The sequence below is a fragment of the Oratosquilla oratoria genome, chromosome 2, assembly GCF_046742065.1.
Source record: "Oratosquilla oratoria isolate Oo_2021 chromosome 2, ASM4674206v1, whole genome shotgun sequence".
NCBI lineage: Eukaryota > Metazoa > Arthropoda > Malacostraca > Stomatopoda > Squillidae > Oratosquilla > Oratosquilla oratoria.
Window position 1 is genome coordinate 73,414,168 of NC_134778.1, and position 19,195 is coordinate 73,433,362.

A 19,195-nucleotide genomic window follows, 5' to 3' on the forward strand; every position below is an offset into this window, starting at 1 on the left:
TTCACTTCAAACCACTCTCCATTTCCTACCTCAACACTAGATCTATTACATTTTTTTTTTTTGAGTGACCTCAAAAATTTTCCCCCATCTTATACTACTCCAACCCAGTTATATGCCTTTTCCAAAACTCATTGAAGCCCAAAAGACATCTTTACTTTTTGCCAAAAATTTCTCATATACTTCCTGTGAAAATTTGAATCATACACTCTTTTCATTTCCTAAACCCACTGTTCTTCCCCAATTACTCAGGTTCCCTGCCTAATCGTTTCAATAAACACACATATGCCTTACCAACTACACTGAATAGACTGATCCCCCTAAAGCTATTTCATTTATATGTCTCCATCTTCTTTGTATAGTGGAACTGCACATACACTCTTCCAGTCCTCTGGCATACTCCTGTCTATCTATCTATCTATATATATATATATATATATAACAATACTCATTTCACAGCTTCCATAAATTATATTACTTGTTGGTATTTCAGTCTGTACAAAGTACCCAGTGTTTTAATAGGAAAATTTATTTCAGCATTGGCCATTTATATACATATTTCAAGTGTGTGATAAAGTGCACTTAAGATCAACATTATGATTTCTTCCCAGTTTCAACATGGCCCTAATGTTGCAGTTTTTAAAACTATTCAGGCAGTATTTCACAATATCTGGGAAATTTTTTGGATAATGAGAATTATGCTCAACATCAGGTTACAAACAACAAATAGAAAGCAACTATTGGCAAGATAAATAAAGAACAAAATATAGAAGCCTACAACACCTTTCAAAATGGTGTGACCTATGCAAGCACTTTGTGTGAAAAATCAACTATCTGTCAAGACCTGGTAATGACATGTTGCTAAAATTACTGTACTATTTTTATAAACATTCAACATTCAAACTTAGAAATAACTTAAGTAAACTTATCATTTACCTCTGTTTAGGGCATAAAGCTATACAAGTACATTAAAACAATGTAGCAACTTATATATGTGTGTGTGTATATATACATACACACCAAAGGCCCTTTCCCCCTTATATATTGTGGGATGCCAGTTTAAAGCACACCCACATTTATTTCTTTATTTATCTATTTATTTATGAAAAAAAAAAAAAAAAAAAAAAAAATCTTCCATTTCAGTATTAACTTCCATGGCAAAAATAAATATTCATAATAAAAATTCCATTTTCAGAATGCACCAAATTACTGCTCTATGAGGTTCAACTATGTAAATTTGTTGAGAATCTGATACATGACATCACACAATAAAGTTGTAATACATTATTATGTATCCCAAAATAATTATTCCTATGACGATTCCAATAAATCTGCTTAAAACAGTTTGGAAAGAAGTCACTGTTGTTACATAGACAAACAAATAAGGAAAATACAGGACAGAATTGTCATGAATATGCACTCTGCTTGCAAAACAATATTATGAAAACATTCTGCATATCCACTTGCGCACCAAAGGCATAGTGTCTGCACTGAGGAGTTGAGGACACTAAAGCAGCAATTTGTGTGATTTACTCTTCAAAATTATGGCTGCCCTGTCCTAGTGGGATTGGTCTGCATCACACTTCGATTCTTTATTCACGAAGGGCAGCAAGCCTTCTGGTAAGTTGGTCCTCCTTGTCTTGTGACCTCTCGCCAACAGTAGATGCCAGTGTTCCAGAAGGGACACTTTGAGCATTGAGCTGGTCCATGACTTCAAGGCCTGCTTCATCAGCAACTTGTTGGATAAGGGAATCCACAGCTTCCTTGGGGGTAGTCAGTGTAGTTGCAGCCCCCATACTTTCTTCAAGAACCTGAAAAAAAAAAAAAGGTAAATATGAAGACATTAACCTCTTCCCTCCGGGGCACATCGCACGTCTGGCAGCATTAGCTGACAGACGTGCGATGTCTCAAAATAATAATCGCATTATAAAAAATAAAGTCTGTGCTAAATTGTCCGTTCTCTTTCACCCGTGTATTTTGATAACCATAGAAAACTGATGAAGCCAGTTTAGAGAGAATGAAAATTACGTAGGTACAACTACAATAAATATAATCAAGATGGCGACTTCGGCATCAGCGAGTACCTACTTGCTCCTCATGCCGCCTACGTAGGCGGCACCGTATGGAAGTGGTTAAAGTACTGAAGGAATGGAGGAAAATCTTCACATACATATGAATCAAAACGCCTTTTCCTCCCTTGAAATGGGCATGGCTTAGTCAAAGAATATACCCACCCTACAACAACTCCATACCTATCTAAACCCATTGCTCACCCTTCCCATCATAGCAACTCATAAATGAAAAGTCACCCCTGCTCCCTACTACACCACTTGGGTCTAAGGCAATCCAGTAAGACACAACACTTCCAAAGCAGGGCCCAACAGCCAAAGCTGGTTTACCACCATCACATTAATATATGGCAACCCACTCTCCACATCCACTTATATATATATATATATGTGTGTGTGTGTGTGTGTAAGTAACCACTAGGAAAAGTAAACTAATGAAGCAGAGCGCATTCATATAATTACATCTTCAGTGCTAATACAGCACTGAAGATGTAATTATACGAAAGCGCTCTGCTTCGTTAGTTTACTTTTCCTAGTAGTTACTTATGCATTTGTGAACACATGTACCTAGTGTTTTTATTGCATATATATATATATATATATATATAGAGAGAGAGAGAGATTATTCAGGCTATGTCTTTGTTCATCCATTTACAAATATTCACATCCATTCAGTTCTATCTTTTGCATTCCCTCTTGACAGACACTCCTCATACAGCCAATGTGTCAATTATTTTTCTAATTAACTAATTTGGTGCTCCAGGTTTCTCTAATAGGAGACCTATGGTTCCCAGGTAACCAACAAAACCACTGGATTAGCCAATAAGTCACTCAAGGAAGAATTATTGTGTTGTTGACTAAATATGGCTAGGGAGGGGCAGAATATGATAATGTGTTCTGTATTTTCTGTGTGAGGGTTGCATCTGGGGCAGTTTGTTTCTGTGGCCAGAGTCATTCTTTGCTGGTATTGTCTTACTGCCAGATGGTGACCTGGATGCTGTCATGCAAGTATGGTTCTTGCTTTTCTTGTAAGGGATTCTTCTGTTGGGCTAATATTTTGAGAGGTTTACTGGAGTAGAGAGTTTGGTAGTCCTTCTTAGACTGCTTGCTTTAGGATCTAAGTGTGAATGTGTTTTTGTACGGATGTGTTATGTGATGCAGACGGAAGTTGTAGGCATCTGAGTTGTTTGCTGCTGGGGCACTTTGTTGTTGTTGTTTAGTTGGTCATCAATGTGCAATTCTTTGAATAACAACAGTGTTAACAACAGCTGACATCACTGAATGTTATACGGTTTGAAGTTTTGAAGTTCACTTAATTAACACTCACTAAATTGGGACAAGAGAAACACAGGAGGGCATGGAAAAAAACTCAAAAAGGATAGGTATAGAAAAGATCTGAGAAAAAAAAAAAAAAAAAAAAAAAAAAAAAAAAAAAAAAAAAAAAAAAAAAAAAAAAAAAAAAAAAGATAAATTACTTGGAACAAACTGGACAAAACAATAGTGTGTGCAAAAACCATACATGAATTTAAGAGCAAACTAGACACTGTGAGATATAAAAGGAGGGACACCACGATCGCAGCTCCCCTTCCCATAAGATACAACTAGATAAATACACACACACACATATATCTATGCATGTATTTACCTAGTTGTATTTTATGGGATGAGAGCTATGCTTGTAGTGACCCGTTTTCGTATCTCTCCGTATCCAGTTTATTCTTAAAATCGTGTATAGTTTTGGCACTCACTGTTTCTCTTTTTAGTTTGTTCCAGACATCATTCACTCTATGTGGGAAGCTATTCTTTTTCAGGTCTCTTCTGTAGCTCTCCTTCATTAGCTTCTTTTTGTGTGCTCTTGTTTCTCTTCTGTCCCATTTTAATAAGTTGTCTCTATCGAGAATTTCCAGTGTTGATAGATGTAATTTCTCCAATCTTTGTTTGTATGCCACATTTGATAGTGTAGGTGCCATTTTGGTTGTTGCTCTTTGGGTTCTTTCTAATTTTCTTATGTTCTTTTTTGTGATAGGTGCCCATAGTGTTGCAACATATTCTAGTTTAGGTCTTATTAGTGTAACCACTATTTTTTTTAACCATTTCTTCATCCATGTACTCGAAGGCCACTTTCATTGATCTTAATAAGTTAAAAGTCTCTCCAAATAATTTATTGACATGTTTATCAGGTGTCAAGTCACCTGAGATGATCACTCCCAGGTCCCTTTCTGAATCAACCTTTTTGATTTCCTTGTTTCCAATTTTATATTGACCCGATACTCTTTTTTTGCTTTTTCTAAATTCCATTATGCTACATTTCTTAATGTTGAAGTTCATCTCACATATCTGACTCTATTTCCATATTTTGTCTAGGTCTTCTTGTAGCGATCCGCAATCTTCTTCTGTTCTTACTCTCTTGAGTAATTTGGCATTGTCAGCAAAGAAGTTCATGTGTGTATATATATATATATATACAGGTAAACGTCGACTTACGATGGCATTAGGTTTCGATAGAGCCATCGTAAGACGATCTCATCGTAAGTCGATCCCCACTGTTCCGTGGTCACTGTACCTAGCCTACCTGTATATTAACCACCAGATACTGAATATAGCATATTAAACATGTACAGTAGTTTATTTAATTATTTTTATCCTTTTTACCATATTCAAACACTATAATATGTATTTTCAGTACGGAACTTAAATCTCGCGGGCAGCAGCCAATGCCAGCCGTACGACGTGACGTAATAATACTCGCATCATAAAATATAGTCACCGCTTATATCGATCGTTCTCTCTTTCACCCGCGAATTTTGAAAACCACAGAGAATGAATCATTTGAGAGAATGTAAAAACACAGGGGCGACTACAATAAATATAATCAAGACGCCGATATAGCAGTGTCGCGAATCCACTTGCTCCTCATGACGCCTATGTGTGCGGCACCGTATGGAAGGGGTTAAATTATCATATCGTCGTCGTCGTCATCGTAAAGTCGAACAATCGTAAGTCGCGGCCATCGTAAGTCGACGTTTACCTTATATATATAATATATATATTTATATATACATACATATACCACAATTATCGTTAACTGCAAATGTAAAAGAGGATGTTGAAATCCCATTACTTTAGCCAGACTACTGTTACATACTTGATGTTACTTACATTAGTTCTGACATCAAGATCTTCAAACTGTTGTTCAAACTTATCCATAACTGTTGACACTTTATGAAGATCCATGGCATTTAGTGCAGAATCAAGAGCCTTAACCACTGAACCCATGTTCTTGGTAATCCCTTTCATGGCCATAGTGGACTGTACCCTGGAAAAATAAAATTTTCAATAAGGACAACTGTTACCTTTATATATACATATACATACATACATACATATATATATATATATATATATATATATATATATATATATATATACATATACATACATACATACATATACCAAGAGCTTTTTTCCCCTTACAAGGGAGGTTGTCAAAGTCAAAAGGCATAAATCCACTCCCACCAATTTCATCTCCACATACTCCACTCCCATTCACCACCCCTCCCTCCCTCTTTTCTTGGCTCCTCCTGGATGATGGGTCATCCCAGCATCACTTCCATTGCCCTAGGTCAGAAACAATGCAGCAAGACACAGCACATCCACAGCAGGGCTGCTTCATTTAATCAGCAACCCCACCTCTCCATCCCCTCATGCAGAAAAAGAGAAGACTGGGAGAAATCCCTTTGGGCTGCATCAAAATATCATTCAAACACACAATGAAGGAAATAACTGTAACACAGAAGGAAATCAGAGATTGAATAAAAAACCTTGATGTCAGAAAATCACATGGTCTGGATGGAATTGCAAATTGGATATTGAAAGAATGCATAGAGGAGTTGATGGACAAAATATACAATATAATTAAATACTCACTCAAAGAAGGAAAGGTACCACAGGACTGGAAAAATGCAAATATTGTACCAATATATAAAGGAGGGAACAAGGAAAATCCAACCAACTTCAGACCAGTCTCCCTTACAAGCAAAATAGCAAAATATATATGAAAAAGTTATCAAAAGTAAATGGGTTAAACATCTGGAAGAAAAAAATACCAAATCAATCTGGATTTATACAAGGAAGATCATGTACAACAAACGTGATCTGCTTCTATTCGAGACCAAGAGAAATAATACAAGAAAGGGATGGATGGGTGGACTGTGCCTTTCTAGGCCTACAAAAAGCATTTGATAAATTACAACACAAAAAACTAATAAGAAAAATTGAATCAATAGGTGGTATCAAAGGAAAATTAATTAAATGGATGGAAGATTTCCTGACTGGGAGAAAAATGAGGGTAGTAATTAGAGACAAATACTCGAATTGGGAAGAAATGATAAATGGTGTCCCGCAAGGTTTGGTATTGGCTCCAATCATGTTTGCCATATATATAAATGACATGGATGAAAGAGTGGAGTGTTATATGAATTTCTTCATAGATGATGCAAAAATACTACAGAAAGTAAGAACAGAGGAGGATTGTGAATCATTACAGTTAGACCTAGACAAAATCTGGAAATGGACTCAAAAGTGGGAAGTAAACTTCAATATCAAGAAGTGTAGTATAATGGAGTTTGGAAAAAAGTAAAAATAGAATATCAAGAAATTATAAAATTGGTGAGGTAAAAAGAATGAACTCTGAAAGAGACCCTGGAGTAATAATCAGCAAAGACATGACACCAGACAAACATATCAATAAAATAGTCGGAGAAACCTTCAACCTATTAAGGTCAATGAAAGTGACATTTGACTATTTGGATTAGGAAATTATTAAAAAAATATTATTTACATTAATAAGACCAAAACTGGAGTACACAGCAACACTATGGACACCCAGTACTAAGAAGAATGTATAGAAATAAGAAAGAATACAAAGAGCAATGACAAAGTTGGCACCAACTCTCTCCAAATTAACATATGAACAAAGATTGTCCAAATTGGAACTACCAACTCTGGAACAAAGAAGAGAGGAGATCTACTGACTATTTATAGAATTATGAAAGGAATGGAAATCCTAGATAGAGATGATTTATTAAAATGGGACAATGGAAAAACAAGACAAAAAAAAAAAAAAAAAAAATCCCCACATAGAGTGGTGGATACCTGGAATAAATTAGATAAGGAAACACTGTGTGCAAACACTATTCAAGATTTTGAGAAAAAACTTGATGCTGAAAGATACAAAGACGGGTCACCGTGAGCATAGCTCCCTTCCCGTATGATACAGTTAGGTAAAAATACACACAATTCAAAAGCCTTTTTCACCCTTATAAGGGAGGCAGCCAGCCAAGGTATGCACCCACCTTTCATCCATTCTACACCATTTGTTTTCCCCTTTTATCTTACCTTCTGAATGAAGGCCTTGCCTGCCCTTACCCACTGCTAGACTCAGAAGCAATGTAGCAAAATAAAGCACCTCCACATACCAACATTCCCTCCTCCTCTACTCATAAATATATAAAATTAAAGATAAAGAGAAATCCCTTCAAGCCATATCAACCATTCTCCACTCACAGCTATCTCTTGCCATTTCCCATTGCCATTCAACAGAAACTCCATATTTACCCCATTCATCTACCACATTCTTGGCTTTCCCTTCAAGTTTGTCCATCTCTACCTTCTACACTATTTTTTTACTCTTTCTTCATTCATACTTTACATATGCCCAAACCATCCAAGTGCTGCCAGGATTTAACGAGAAGCAAATAATCAAAACTCGCTACTTTCTCCAGAATTTCACCCTTCACATTCTCATATAATCTGCCACCTTATATATCATTTCTTGTACATCTCACTGTTTTACCTTGGCCCACATTCACTTGTAATTTTCTTCTTTCACACAACCTTTCAGTCTCTCCTTAGAATCAGCCACAAGTGCTATGTCAGTTTTCAAGGACCTTTATTTGCAGGGACAGGATGCAGGGATGACCCGTCATCCAGGAGGTGCCAAGATGAGAGGGAAGGAGGAGGGTGGAGGGGAGTGGAATATGTAAGGGATGGAATGGGTGTGAGTGATTTCTATACCTTTTTCTTTTTGGGTAGCCCCTGTGTAAGGGGGAAAAAGCCTTTGGTATATGTATGTACGTAATAATAAACACAGAAAACATGATCAAACCAATTCACAGAATTCGGGGGTAAGTCATTTACAACTATAAAAAATATATATATATAATCAAGATGCTGACGGCAGCATCCTTGTGTACCCACTCACACCTCATGATGCCTATGTCGGCATTATCATACTGAAGTGGTTAATAATGATATTTGGGACAACAAAATAACAAATAAATAAACCAATTAATCATTCAACACAATACTATTGCCTACTTCACCTTGACTGTACAGCATCTACTTTTGATGCCATTCTTAAGTAAGACAAGCTTTCATTCTTCTTCCTGATAGCATTTTCTGCATATATTCGAGCTCCTTCTACATTTCCTTGTGAGAGGGCTTTCTTGATTTTGGCTTCTTGCACCTGTCGAGTAATAAATTAATAAATTACATTCAATTTCAACAGCATATGTAATACATCACTTTTGAAATACTTTCTAATACAATGCTTCCTCTCTGATCACTTGTAACTCCAAACATCCACACTAAAGATTTCTACATTTCCAGCCTTTTCCCAGATATATTATGCAATTAATATTTCAATGATATAAGCACTATCTCTACAGACCAGTCACACAGCATTCCTTCACAATTGAAGACTAATCTTCACTCAAAAGAGAATACTCATCACTGTTATTCCTCCTTTCACTTCTTTCGCAAAATGTCTCCAAGGGTAGAAGTGCTCGTATTGGTTGACAAACTACAATTCATAATCTCTTTTATTTATTTTTCTTTGAACTAGTTTTTCCTTTCTTCATATATATATAATACAATACTGTTTAAAAGACTGACCATCACTTTATCTTAATGAACTTGGTACTTTACTTAAATTATATGAGGGGCGTTCAATAAGTAATCCCCCTTACCCCCTTCCAGTTGTCCAATCTAGCTGAAATTTTGCATGTGCAGTGGTTTATATCTCTATGGGTTATGTGGAAAATAAGAGCTTAGAACTATTGTGGTTTTTTATTTACAGGTGTTTGAACTGAGTCAGGTGTGAAATGGAGCCTATTGAATGCCGAGCTGTGATCCGGTTTTTATATTTGAAAGGACGCACACCACGGGAGACTTTTGATGAAATGAAAGAAACTTATGGTGATGATGCCCCATCCTATGACCTTGTAAAACGCTGGCATCGTGAATTCAAACATGGCCGGAACTCTGTGGAAACAGCTCCCAGACCTGGTCGCCCCCCTTCTGCCATTGATGAGGCATCTGTCTGTCAAGTTGAGGCTGCCATTTTGGAAGATCGACGCATTACTATTCGCCAAATAGCCCAAGAGTTCAAGATTAGTACAGGTTCTGTAGAAACAGTCATTCATGATCATTTGTATATGCATAAGGTGTCTGCCAGATGGATCCCCAGGTTGCTCACACCTTTCCAGAAGCAAGAACGCGTCGTGTGCTCGAGGATGAATTTGGAGATGTGCCAAGAAGATGAGTCAAAGTTTTTCAAAAGACTGATTACACAGGATGAAAGCTGGGTCCATCACTATGATCCAGAGACCAAAGCCCAGTCAATGCAGTGGAAGCACTTAGATTCACCACCTCCAAAGAAGGCAAGGGTGCAGCCCTCCGCTGGCAAGGTCATGCTCACAGTCTTCTGGGACCAGGATGGAGTAGTGATGACAGATTTCCTGGCAAAGGGTACCACAATTACAGGAGCCTATTATGCTTCACTTTTGAGGAAATTAAGAGAAACTATCAAAATCAAAAGGCAGGGTAAGATCAGCAAAGGTGTCCTCCTCCTGCAGGACAACGCTCCGGTCCACAACTCGCATGTCGGCAGATCAGAAGCACGGGCATGTGGCTATGAAATTCTCCCCCATCCCCCCTACTCTCCTGACCTTGCACCCTCTGACTTTCACCTTTTCCCAGCCATGAAGTTGTTTTTGAAAGGAAAGCGTTTCCTAGATGATGCAGCCTTGATTTCTGAAGTCACGTCATGGTTGGAGGACCAAACTGGGGTGTTCTACAAAAATGGTCTCCAGAGCTGCATCAAACAATGGGAGAATTGTGTACCTCTGGGTGGTTCCTATGTAGAGAAAGACTAATGAATGTGCCAAGTTTCATTACTCTATAGCTATGGGAAATGGGTGAGGGGCATTACTTATTGAACGTCCCTCGTATCTCATTTGGGAAGAATGAACTAGACAAATGAAAATGATAGCATTATTACATACTGCCAAATTTTATTGCATATTGCAATAAATCAACTCAGTTGGTATATCATTCAATAATAATAAAAAAAAATCTAATGGCTCTTGACAGAATCTTCACTTTTTAATTTTTAGACAATTTCAGCCAAAGACATATACATGTACAAAAATTCAATATTTGTTTAAGGTTCATCTATTCATAAGCAAACTTTCACATCAGACTATATGACTACAAAAATGCACTATTATAGTACAAACACTATCAAACAACTAGCTGACAACAAGAGAGAGGAACACAACATGTACTAATGAGTCTACCTTCTGATCCTTCTCTGCTTTCTTGGAAAGCCGCTCCATCTGCTTGCTGCAGAACTTCAATTGGAAGACAGTATCTGGTTGAAGAAGTGATAGTCAAAATGGAAATGGCAGAAAGATTAGGGTTTACATTGCTGTAAGAACAGCTTCTGAAGAACTAAAAGTATATTAACAAATATGGAAATGGATATGAGAATTAAGGTCAGAGTATATGTTTTGTATGACAACTAAACTAAACTAAATCATCTGTTAAGATATAGTTTTAAAAGCTCAATGATAAGCAAGAATATCTAAAAGGTCAATAAGCAAAAACACTTAAAAACTCAATGATAAGCAAGAATATCTTAAATCTCAATGAAATGCAAGAATATCTAAAAGCTCAATGATAAACAAGAATATGAGAAAGAATATAGATACTGCAAAGACATGGTTCTGGAGGAGGAGGATACTGTGGGCAGCAAGAGGAATTGTTACAGACAGGAACAACTAATGATGTTGATATCCAGGAAACAGTTTAGCTATGTGGGGAATGTTATTTGAGAAAATAAAGGAGAATAGGAATGTTTACCAGAAATGGTATACAGGAGGAAAGTGAAAGGAAGGGTGTGACAGTACACAGAAAGTATCATGGAAGAAATTAGCATTGAATTGTGGTGAGGATGATGGTGGTGTCAAGAGGAATGTCATTTCATTATCACCAACATGTGTTTAAACACAGCATTCAGTAAGGTAAGGTCATAAAAGGTTAGGACAGGGTGAAAAACATATTTCTATAATAGTTTTCTATATTCAAATCCAACATTTATTTAAACAAAATTCATTATTACCAACATACAATTAAACACAGCAAATCAGTAAGAGAAGGTCATAATAGGATAGGCCAGGGTGAACAAAATATTTGTGTAATACTTTACTGATATGATCAAATCTGACATTTGTTTAAACACACCCTATTGGTCATATTAGGTTTAATTTGATTAGATCTGGTTAGAGTAGGATGATTTTATATCTTCAATATTTTTCTTGCTATTATGAATGTGTCTGTTATTTGTTCCTATCAACTGTCATTTATTTTGCTCAAATATCTCACCTATATCCTCAATTTGGTCTCCAAGACTGATACTTAAATGAAGCTGCCTTGGTTTGGATGTGCTGTGTCTTGCTGCATTACTTCTGACTCAGGACTAGGGGCAAGATGCACGGATAACCTGTCATCCATGATGTGCAGAGATGACAGGTGGGTATGAAATAGGTGGGAGTGAAATTATGCCTTTTGACTTTGGCTACCTCCTTGATAAGAGGGAAAGAGCCCTTGGTATACGTACTTATATATTTGGTACTGTAATAACAAATGAGGCAAAGGAGATTGTACATATAAAGGGTGTCCCTTCTTATGGAGTGATTTTATTCACTGTTGTTTTTAAATTAATCAAAACAGTGTTGATTTTAGTTGATACAAATTTAGTAATTTTCAATGGAAACAAATGTTAGACTTATTCAAATTATCAAGAAAACTATAGGAATGCATATTCTGAAAAATGAAATAACCTGCAAGGTGTTTTCAATATTTTACTTACAATTCATGGTAAAATGGTTTTTACAATAACAATAGCAAAATTAATGAAAATCTTTGTTTGCCTACCAGGAAAAATTGGCATAACCCAAGAAGCTATGAAATAAAGGCGGCAATAAATAGCGTAATATATATATTTCAGATCTCTCTCATTACTAGCTATGCCGATTTTTCCTGTGCCAGTTTTGTTGTGCCATTTTTACCTGACACCCCCAGACACTGGTGCATGACATAATAAGATATCAAACGAAGTAATCTTCAAACGTGGATCATCTAACATCAATGTCTCAGCACGAGCAATTAGCTTGTACAGTATGTCTTTCAAGTTCACTAAAAACTCTATATCGATATGCGTACCTTCCAATTTTCTGTCAGAACCCCCAAACCAAGACATCTTGAAGATTTTCGTAAGATACTGTGTGAATCACAATCACAATGGTTCCACTAATGTATAAGATTTAACCCTATTGATAATAAACAACAAAAAGCAGAGCATCAATCATTCGTAGAGTATTCAAATTCTTTATAATACCAAAATGTATGTATATTAGACACTCAAGTGTAGTATTGGATTCTATTTTCTCTTCTCTGAATATTAGTTGTTGGATCGGTAATCATATGGTTACATTTGTTGCGGGAATTTTGAAATGTGTTCCTACGCATTCCAACCACACCCAAAATTTATCCTTTTCTGACCTTCGGCGTTTTTTTCCTTTTGTTATCCACCAAGAATGAAAGACTCTTTTTCCATCATACTTTTTTCATTACTTCTACATCATACTATCACTATTAATCATGATAACAATGACATCATCCTAATGAAGTAGAGAGAGAGGTTTTTCCCTATCTGCCATGAACTCCGTTTCAAGGTCTTGTAACCCAGTCCGCCTTATGATATCGAAGCGGGATTAAGAAGCAGTCTAAAGGAAGACCAACTGCTGCATTTTCACCTCAAAGTTGTTCCGCAGAGATCGACTCCCATCCAAGAGTCGATGCCAAGAATGAAACAGCGACTGAGACTGACATTATATTCAGTCGCTGGCAAGCATTTCATCCACCAACGAACAATATATTCATTCCCCCAGTTAAAAACAAGTCCTTCGGAAATGATGCATGAGATGACGATCTCTGGAAGCCGTCACAACCCGCATGGGTGGCTCTGTAATGGGGCAAGGAGCATTACATTTATGCGGCACCAATCCTGCCCTTTTTTTGGCTAGTAAGTTACCAGAAGATGACAGCATTGCTGGATGTAACACCTCACTCCATCCTATACAACACATTATGTAAAACTGCATTGTACAATCATGCACACCAACAACAATATACAGTATACTCTATGAAGGATTTGTGGGAAAAACCAGTTCCTGCCTTGGCGTTCCTCATGGAGAATGGATTACTCGGCCAGATAAGCGGATTGCAAAAAAGAAACAACTACACGCACAAACACCTACAGTATACACACTTTATCTCCTACTGAAATTAGTTTAATTTCCAAATTTCTCTCCTACTGCATCTTTTTTATTTCAGTTTACCTACTACTATTTTCTTCCATCTTTCTGACGTCCCTACGATTTTGTCAACTTAGCCTCCGACTCCTTTCCTAACATTGTTGGTTGACATCTTGATTAATAAATATCCCAAAAAAAAGAATACCCTTACAAATAATGATGTAAGCCTCGACGTCCAAGTTTTCTGCCCATACCTCCTGAGCAGAACCCTTACATGCCTAGGTAGCCGCCACGGGCAAAGTTCTCACTGACATCTCCCAACGAGCGGGGTGGTATAAAAAGGTGACAGCATGTGAACCTCTAGTCCTCCCCCGCTCCACTCCCAGAAGGATAGAAAAGCTGCTCTTCAGGTTGCGTCTTGAAGACCGGTGCTTCTGGCAACTTAATCCCCAGAGCACCATGGATGACCGCCGGTGCAACCACTGCCGTGAAGAAAATGCCGACCTCCTCCACTACCTGAGCGATTGCCCCGCCACCTCTTTCCTCAGACGGGTGAGCCACCTCTGCCGCCTCCAAAGCCACTGTGAGCTCCGTCAGCTGCTAGAGCGTCCGCCGCCGCTCTAACAGCTGCAGCCTCTCTTTTCTACTATCCCCTATCACCCTCTAACTCATGGGTTCTCAGCCTTACTTGGCCCATTCACCCCTTTCACCATTTGTCTGAATGTCATTCCCCCCTCCTTTCCAAGATTGCCTGTTTCAAAAAGTGCATTCTAAATAATATGCAAATATTACTAAAAACCCTTTTATTTTTTCCAAATTAGTATATATATTTTCCCATATTAGTATAATTCCAGCCCAGGTGACAGGCCAGATAGGCCAAAACCTATAAATGCTTTCCTCACCGCGTAAACTGACTGTGGTCACAAATCATCCCCAGAAAACCCAAAATTCTCCCCTGGGGGTGAATTTCACTCCTAATGAGAACCCCTGCTCTAACTAGCTACACTATTCCACCTCCTCTCCACAAGGTGTGTCTTACATAAACACCACCGCACGGGCTCAAACAAAGCCCGTGGAGTGATACGTCACTCCCAAATTAAAAAAAAAAAAAAAAAAAAAAAATGACCACCCCCCCCCGACCATCACCCCTTCCCACCTCCAACATCCCTTACTGCCTATTTTAGCAATACTGGCTTGCGAAATATTGAAATACATTTTAACATTTGCATTTAATGTTCCTATTGCAGTAAGGATAAGGGAATATTTTCTTATTTTGTTTATTCTAACGCAAAATTCGTCGATTTCGGTAAGATATTTAGGATTTCTTAGACCATTTTTATTATCATTATTTTGTCAGCCTTGTGGGCGACAAGTCCAGGCTAGAATTGTCGCCCCCAGGCATATGCCCCCCCCCCATGTGAGGGCCCTATTCCTGAATCACGACTCGAGCCCTAATGAATATCCATAAAAAATATTCAGTGTCGGTAGGCCCCCTTTTATACACAACTCTTTTCATTTTCCTACGGACTTTTCTTCCCTCCCATAAATACTGATCCCGCGCGACAGTGCAGTCTTTTCTAGGTAGTCTATAGTCCATAAACATTGTCCCAGTCTAAAGGGCCCCCATACACGCTCAATCGTCTAGCTGCCTAAACTGTTAACTGTTCATGGAAACCTGAGCGTGTATGGAACATTGAGGCGGCCTCACGAACCTGTAGTTGACAGGTTGGCTCCGTCCGGGTAGTGTCCATTTCAAACCTGTTTGAGCATGCATGGGGACATCAGGCGGCCTCAAGGCCACATGTCTCAGTACAGTACATGATAACCAACACCGGCTCAGCAGAGATCAGACGTCGCTCTTCGCTCCAGTTCTCTTAACAGCGCCCATCAATCTTCGCCGGCCGGTCGCGGCGGAGATTTTTCTCCTTTGCTGCTGACCGGTCTGGAACAAGCCTGATCTCTTTGTTGACGCTGGCAAGTGAGCTAACACCTAAGACAAATACACACGTTTCCCGAGTCACGTATTTCTTTGTTTTTAGATTGTTGCTTGGAAGAAAAGAGATATACACACACACACTCGCTAGCTCAGCAGAGGTCGGTCGTCACCCTTCACTCGAGTTCAGTCAGCCAACACCCATAATTCTTCGCCGGCTGGTCGTGGAGGAGATTTTATCGTGACCTTTATTATCCTATTTTATCCTGTCCCGTCGACCGGTCCGGCACACGCCTGGCCTTTTTGCTGACGCTGGCAAATACACACGTTTCCCGAGTCACGTAATTCTCTGCTTTCAGAGTTGTGCTTGAAAGAAAAGAGATACGTATCAACACTCGCCCGCCTGCTCCCCCCCCCCCTCCCGCACTGCCATCGGATCCACTCTCTTGACTACGCTTCAGATATCGCCCATTGCCTCGTTAGAGGCCAAACGCCCATTGCCTCACCTGGGGTTAATCAGGAACGTGCTCTGCCTCAGCTGGGGTTAATCAGGAACGCGCTCTGCCTAGTTTGGGGTTAATCAGCGACGCCATACGCGGAAAGTGAGCCCTACTCACTTCTCTTAAGATACATGCACACACCTCTTACGAATATAACCATGCCCCACGTACACGTAATTTTCCTTCGACTAAAATTCGCTTCCTTTCTAACTTTCTCTTATACTACATCTTCTCATTTCAGTTTGCCTCCCACTAAAGATTTTCCGTTTTTTCAACCTTTTTCTACTACTATGCCTTCTAACATTTCTTAAACGTTTGGTGATTTTAATTGCAGGCGTCGGCGCCGCCGTCCAAGTTCCCTGCCCGTTTCTCCCGAGCCACCACCATCAATCGCCCCTTAGTTTATCGCCCATGCAAAAAGCGCTTATTGACAATAGCCATCTTTTATACACCACAACCTTTTCATTTTCTTACAGGGATTCTTCCCCTCCTACACAAACCGATCCCGCGCGAGCGGGTGGTCTGTCCTAGGTAGCCCATACCCATACCCAGTACAGTACTCGGCAGCTTATCGTGAACGTGTATGCCGCACTGAGCACTACGGTGTCGTTCAGCATGATTGCACTTGTGGATAGAGTAAATAAAAGTCGAGGTTACGTGGTATTTGGTATTATTGAGTTACACGCAAGCAGCTTACTCCTTCTCACTGACCCTAGGTCGTAGGCCTGCCGTGTCTCTGCCCGGGCATGAAGAGGTGCCACGTCTAACATATCTGTGTAGGGCATACTTATATAGTATATACAGGATTACATTATGAACGTGGCTACATATGGGGCATCTACATGCTAAGATGTTACGGGAAATGGTAGGGCTGGATACGGATAGGATATATGCCTAGGTATACATAGTTAAACATATCATATGATGTGGCATCGACGTATAGACGTATGTTCCTTGTTGCGGCAGAGAATGCGCGTAGGTACATACGCAGTCGTAAATTACGCATTACATTACATTATGTTACATCATATTACAATCGCTACAGCACCTGCTCCACCACGAAAGAAGAGGGATGATTTTGGAGCTAATTCATTGATATAAACAAGGAATACCCGTTAGAACTGAGCCTTGAGGCAGGACTGAATAGTGTGTGTGTGTGAGACCAACCGGGCTGACAGCAGCTGGAGAGGCCGCCTGATCGTGTATGGGGCCTATTGGGAACAGTTCGGCAGTGCCCGGTACAGCCAAGTAGCTCTCTTTCATGATCTTCCCTGCTCATCCCACATATCATGCAAATGTGGCATGAATGATAATGAACCAACAAGTTGAGAGAAACAGATCTCCTAAAAACGGTCTTTTTATTGCCTCGCCCAGCATTTCCCTGTGAATAAAGTCACACACCCCACTCCGGTTCTATTTTTCTTCCTTTATGAGGTTTGTGCGGGCGCCGCCAACCTTGCAGCGGTCAGAACAATCCGCACATGAATTCAAGAAGCAATGGCCACGTTAACCTTTGTCAGGAATGGCTGTACCTGGAGAAGATCATTGAGGGGTACTCCTCGACCCTGACAGCGCTAAGGAAAGGTGTGTCTTCAAGAAGCTGAACTCGAACAATATATAATTGTAGCTATTAGGCATGGGGGTTAAGGGCAAGACAGCCAAACACAAGACAAATACTAAATATATTTATTACATGAGTTACAAACATGTACAGTCAGCACATTTAATGGAGAACACTAGCTGGTGGGGATATTCCCAGTCTGACATTTAGTGTCAAGCAAGCTGGGCAGGATAAATAGCCAACGTGTATGTTAACATGAGTTGGTGGCAAGCAGCTATCTTGTTCTGGAAAATAGCATTTTTCTATGTGCGAGCAGCTAAGGTGAGTGCTGTCCATTTAGAACTGGAGCGCCCGTGTTACCGGAAAGCAATATGAGATGAGCGGAGGTATTCAAGCCAATCTAAGGTGGGTGTTGTGGACGTGAGGTCTCACAGGGTCCCTACTGTAGATGAGGAGTCTGCTGGCACTGGAGTGGCGGTGAGCCGGGGGTCCTTAGGCGATTCATCTGGCCAGTGGACGTGGCAGGCAACCTGCGGCAGTAGTATTGGATCGGTGGGTGTATGACTGATGGGCGTCAGCCGCCACGGCGCCTCCCCCTGGGGTGACGTCGCGCAGATCCTTGTCGAGAACTCTGAGGGATCCACGGTTGGTGCTGGTTGATGTCTTGAAGAAGATAGAAAGATTTTAGAGCACGACCCGACAACAGCAACAGAACTTCACGTGCATGAGAAGGAAAGAGCATGATGCCCTGTTTACATGGAAATGTTGAGGGGTGAAGTGGATTTTTTTTGAGAGAGAGCTTTTGCTCTCACCTTGTTGTTTCATCATCATTCATGCCACATTTCTCTTCCTCCATTTATCCAAAACATTGTCTCTGGCTTTTTTAGCTATCAGTCATTAATAAGTAGTCATTATTTATTATTTATCTTCCACTAAATCTTGGCACATATTCATTCACTCCCAAGTTGTACATGAATAGGAAGATTTTCTATTTCTTCTTAGTGCTGGTAGCATTTAGTGACTAAATATGCTATCATTTAGTTGTTACCTCAGACTTAGCGTTAAATTCCCTAGTACTGTACTTGTTTATCACATGGGCATCACATGGAGGTAGTGATGGAACCAGATTGGGTCAAGTGAAGATCTGAAATACTGCTGGAGGATCTTATGAAAATGTTTGCATGGTTGGAGAAATTCTTATCTGTATTTTTACCAGTGCCACCCCACTGGTTAGTAAAGTGACTAATGCAGGATTGCTGGGGCAGGAAACCTTCAGTGGCTCATATGGTGTCCCCCAAATTGCTTCAATAGTGGTTTCGGTTTTGCCTTGAACATGTTTATATAATTTTGGCTGAAACTACCTCTGGTGTCAGTTTACTCCACTCCTCAATCATTCTTTGTGTGAAGAAATATTTCCTTGTGTCAAGTTGGGATAGTGCTTGAAAATTTTGTAGTCGTGTCATCTGGTGGGTCCA

At 39.4% G+C, this 19,195-nt stretch overlaps 1 protein-coding gene across 1 annotated transcript; it reads right to left on the minus strand.

The window, feature by feature from the left end:
- Nucleotides 1–508: 508 nt before the first annotated feature.
- Nucleotides 509–12,763, minus strand: LOC143039993 (charged multivesicular body protein 1a-like). Its single transcript, XM_076210515.1, has 5 exons — nt 12,633–12,763; nt 10,706–10,779; nt 8,450–8,592; nt 5,226–5,382; nt 509–1,808 (listed from the first exon to the last, which is right to left on the minus strand). Exons 1-5 carry the CDS (start codon nt 12,667–12,669, stop codon nt 1,590–1,592), a joined length of 630 nt encoding a protein of 209 aa, XP_076066630.1. The 5' UTR covers nt 12,670–12,763; the 3' UTR covers nt 509–1,589.
- Nucleotides 12,764–19,195: the final 6,432 nt, after the last annotated feature.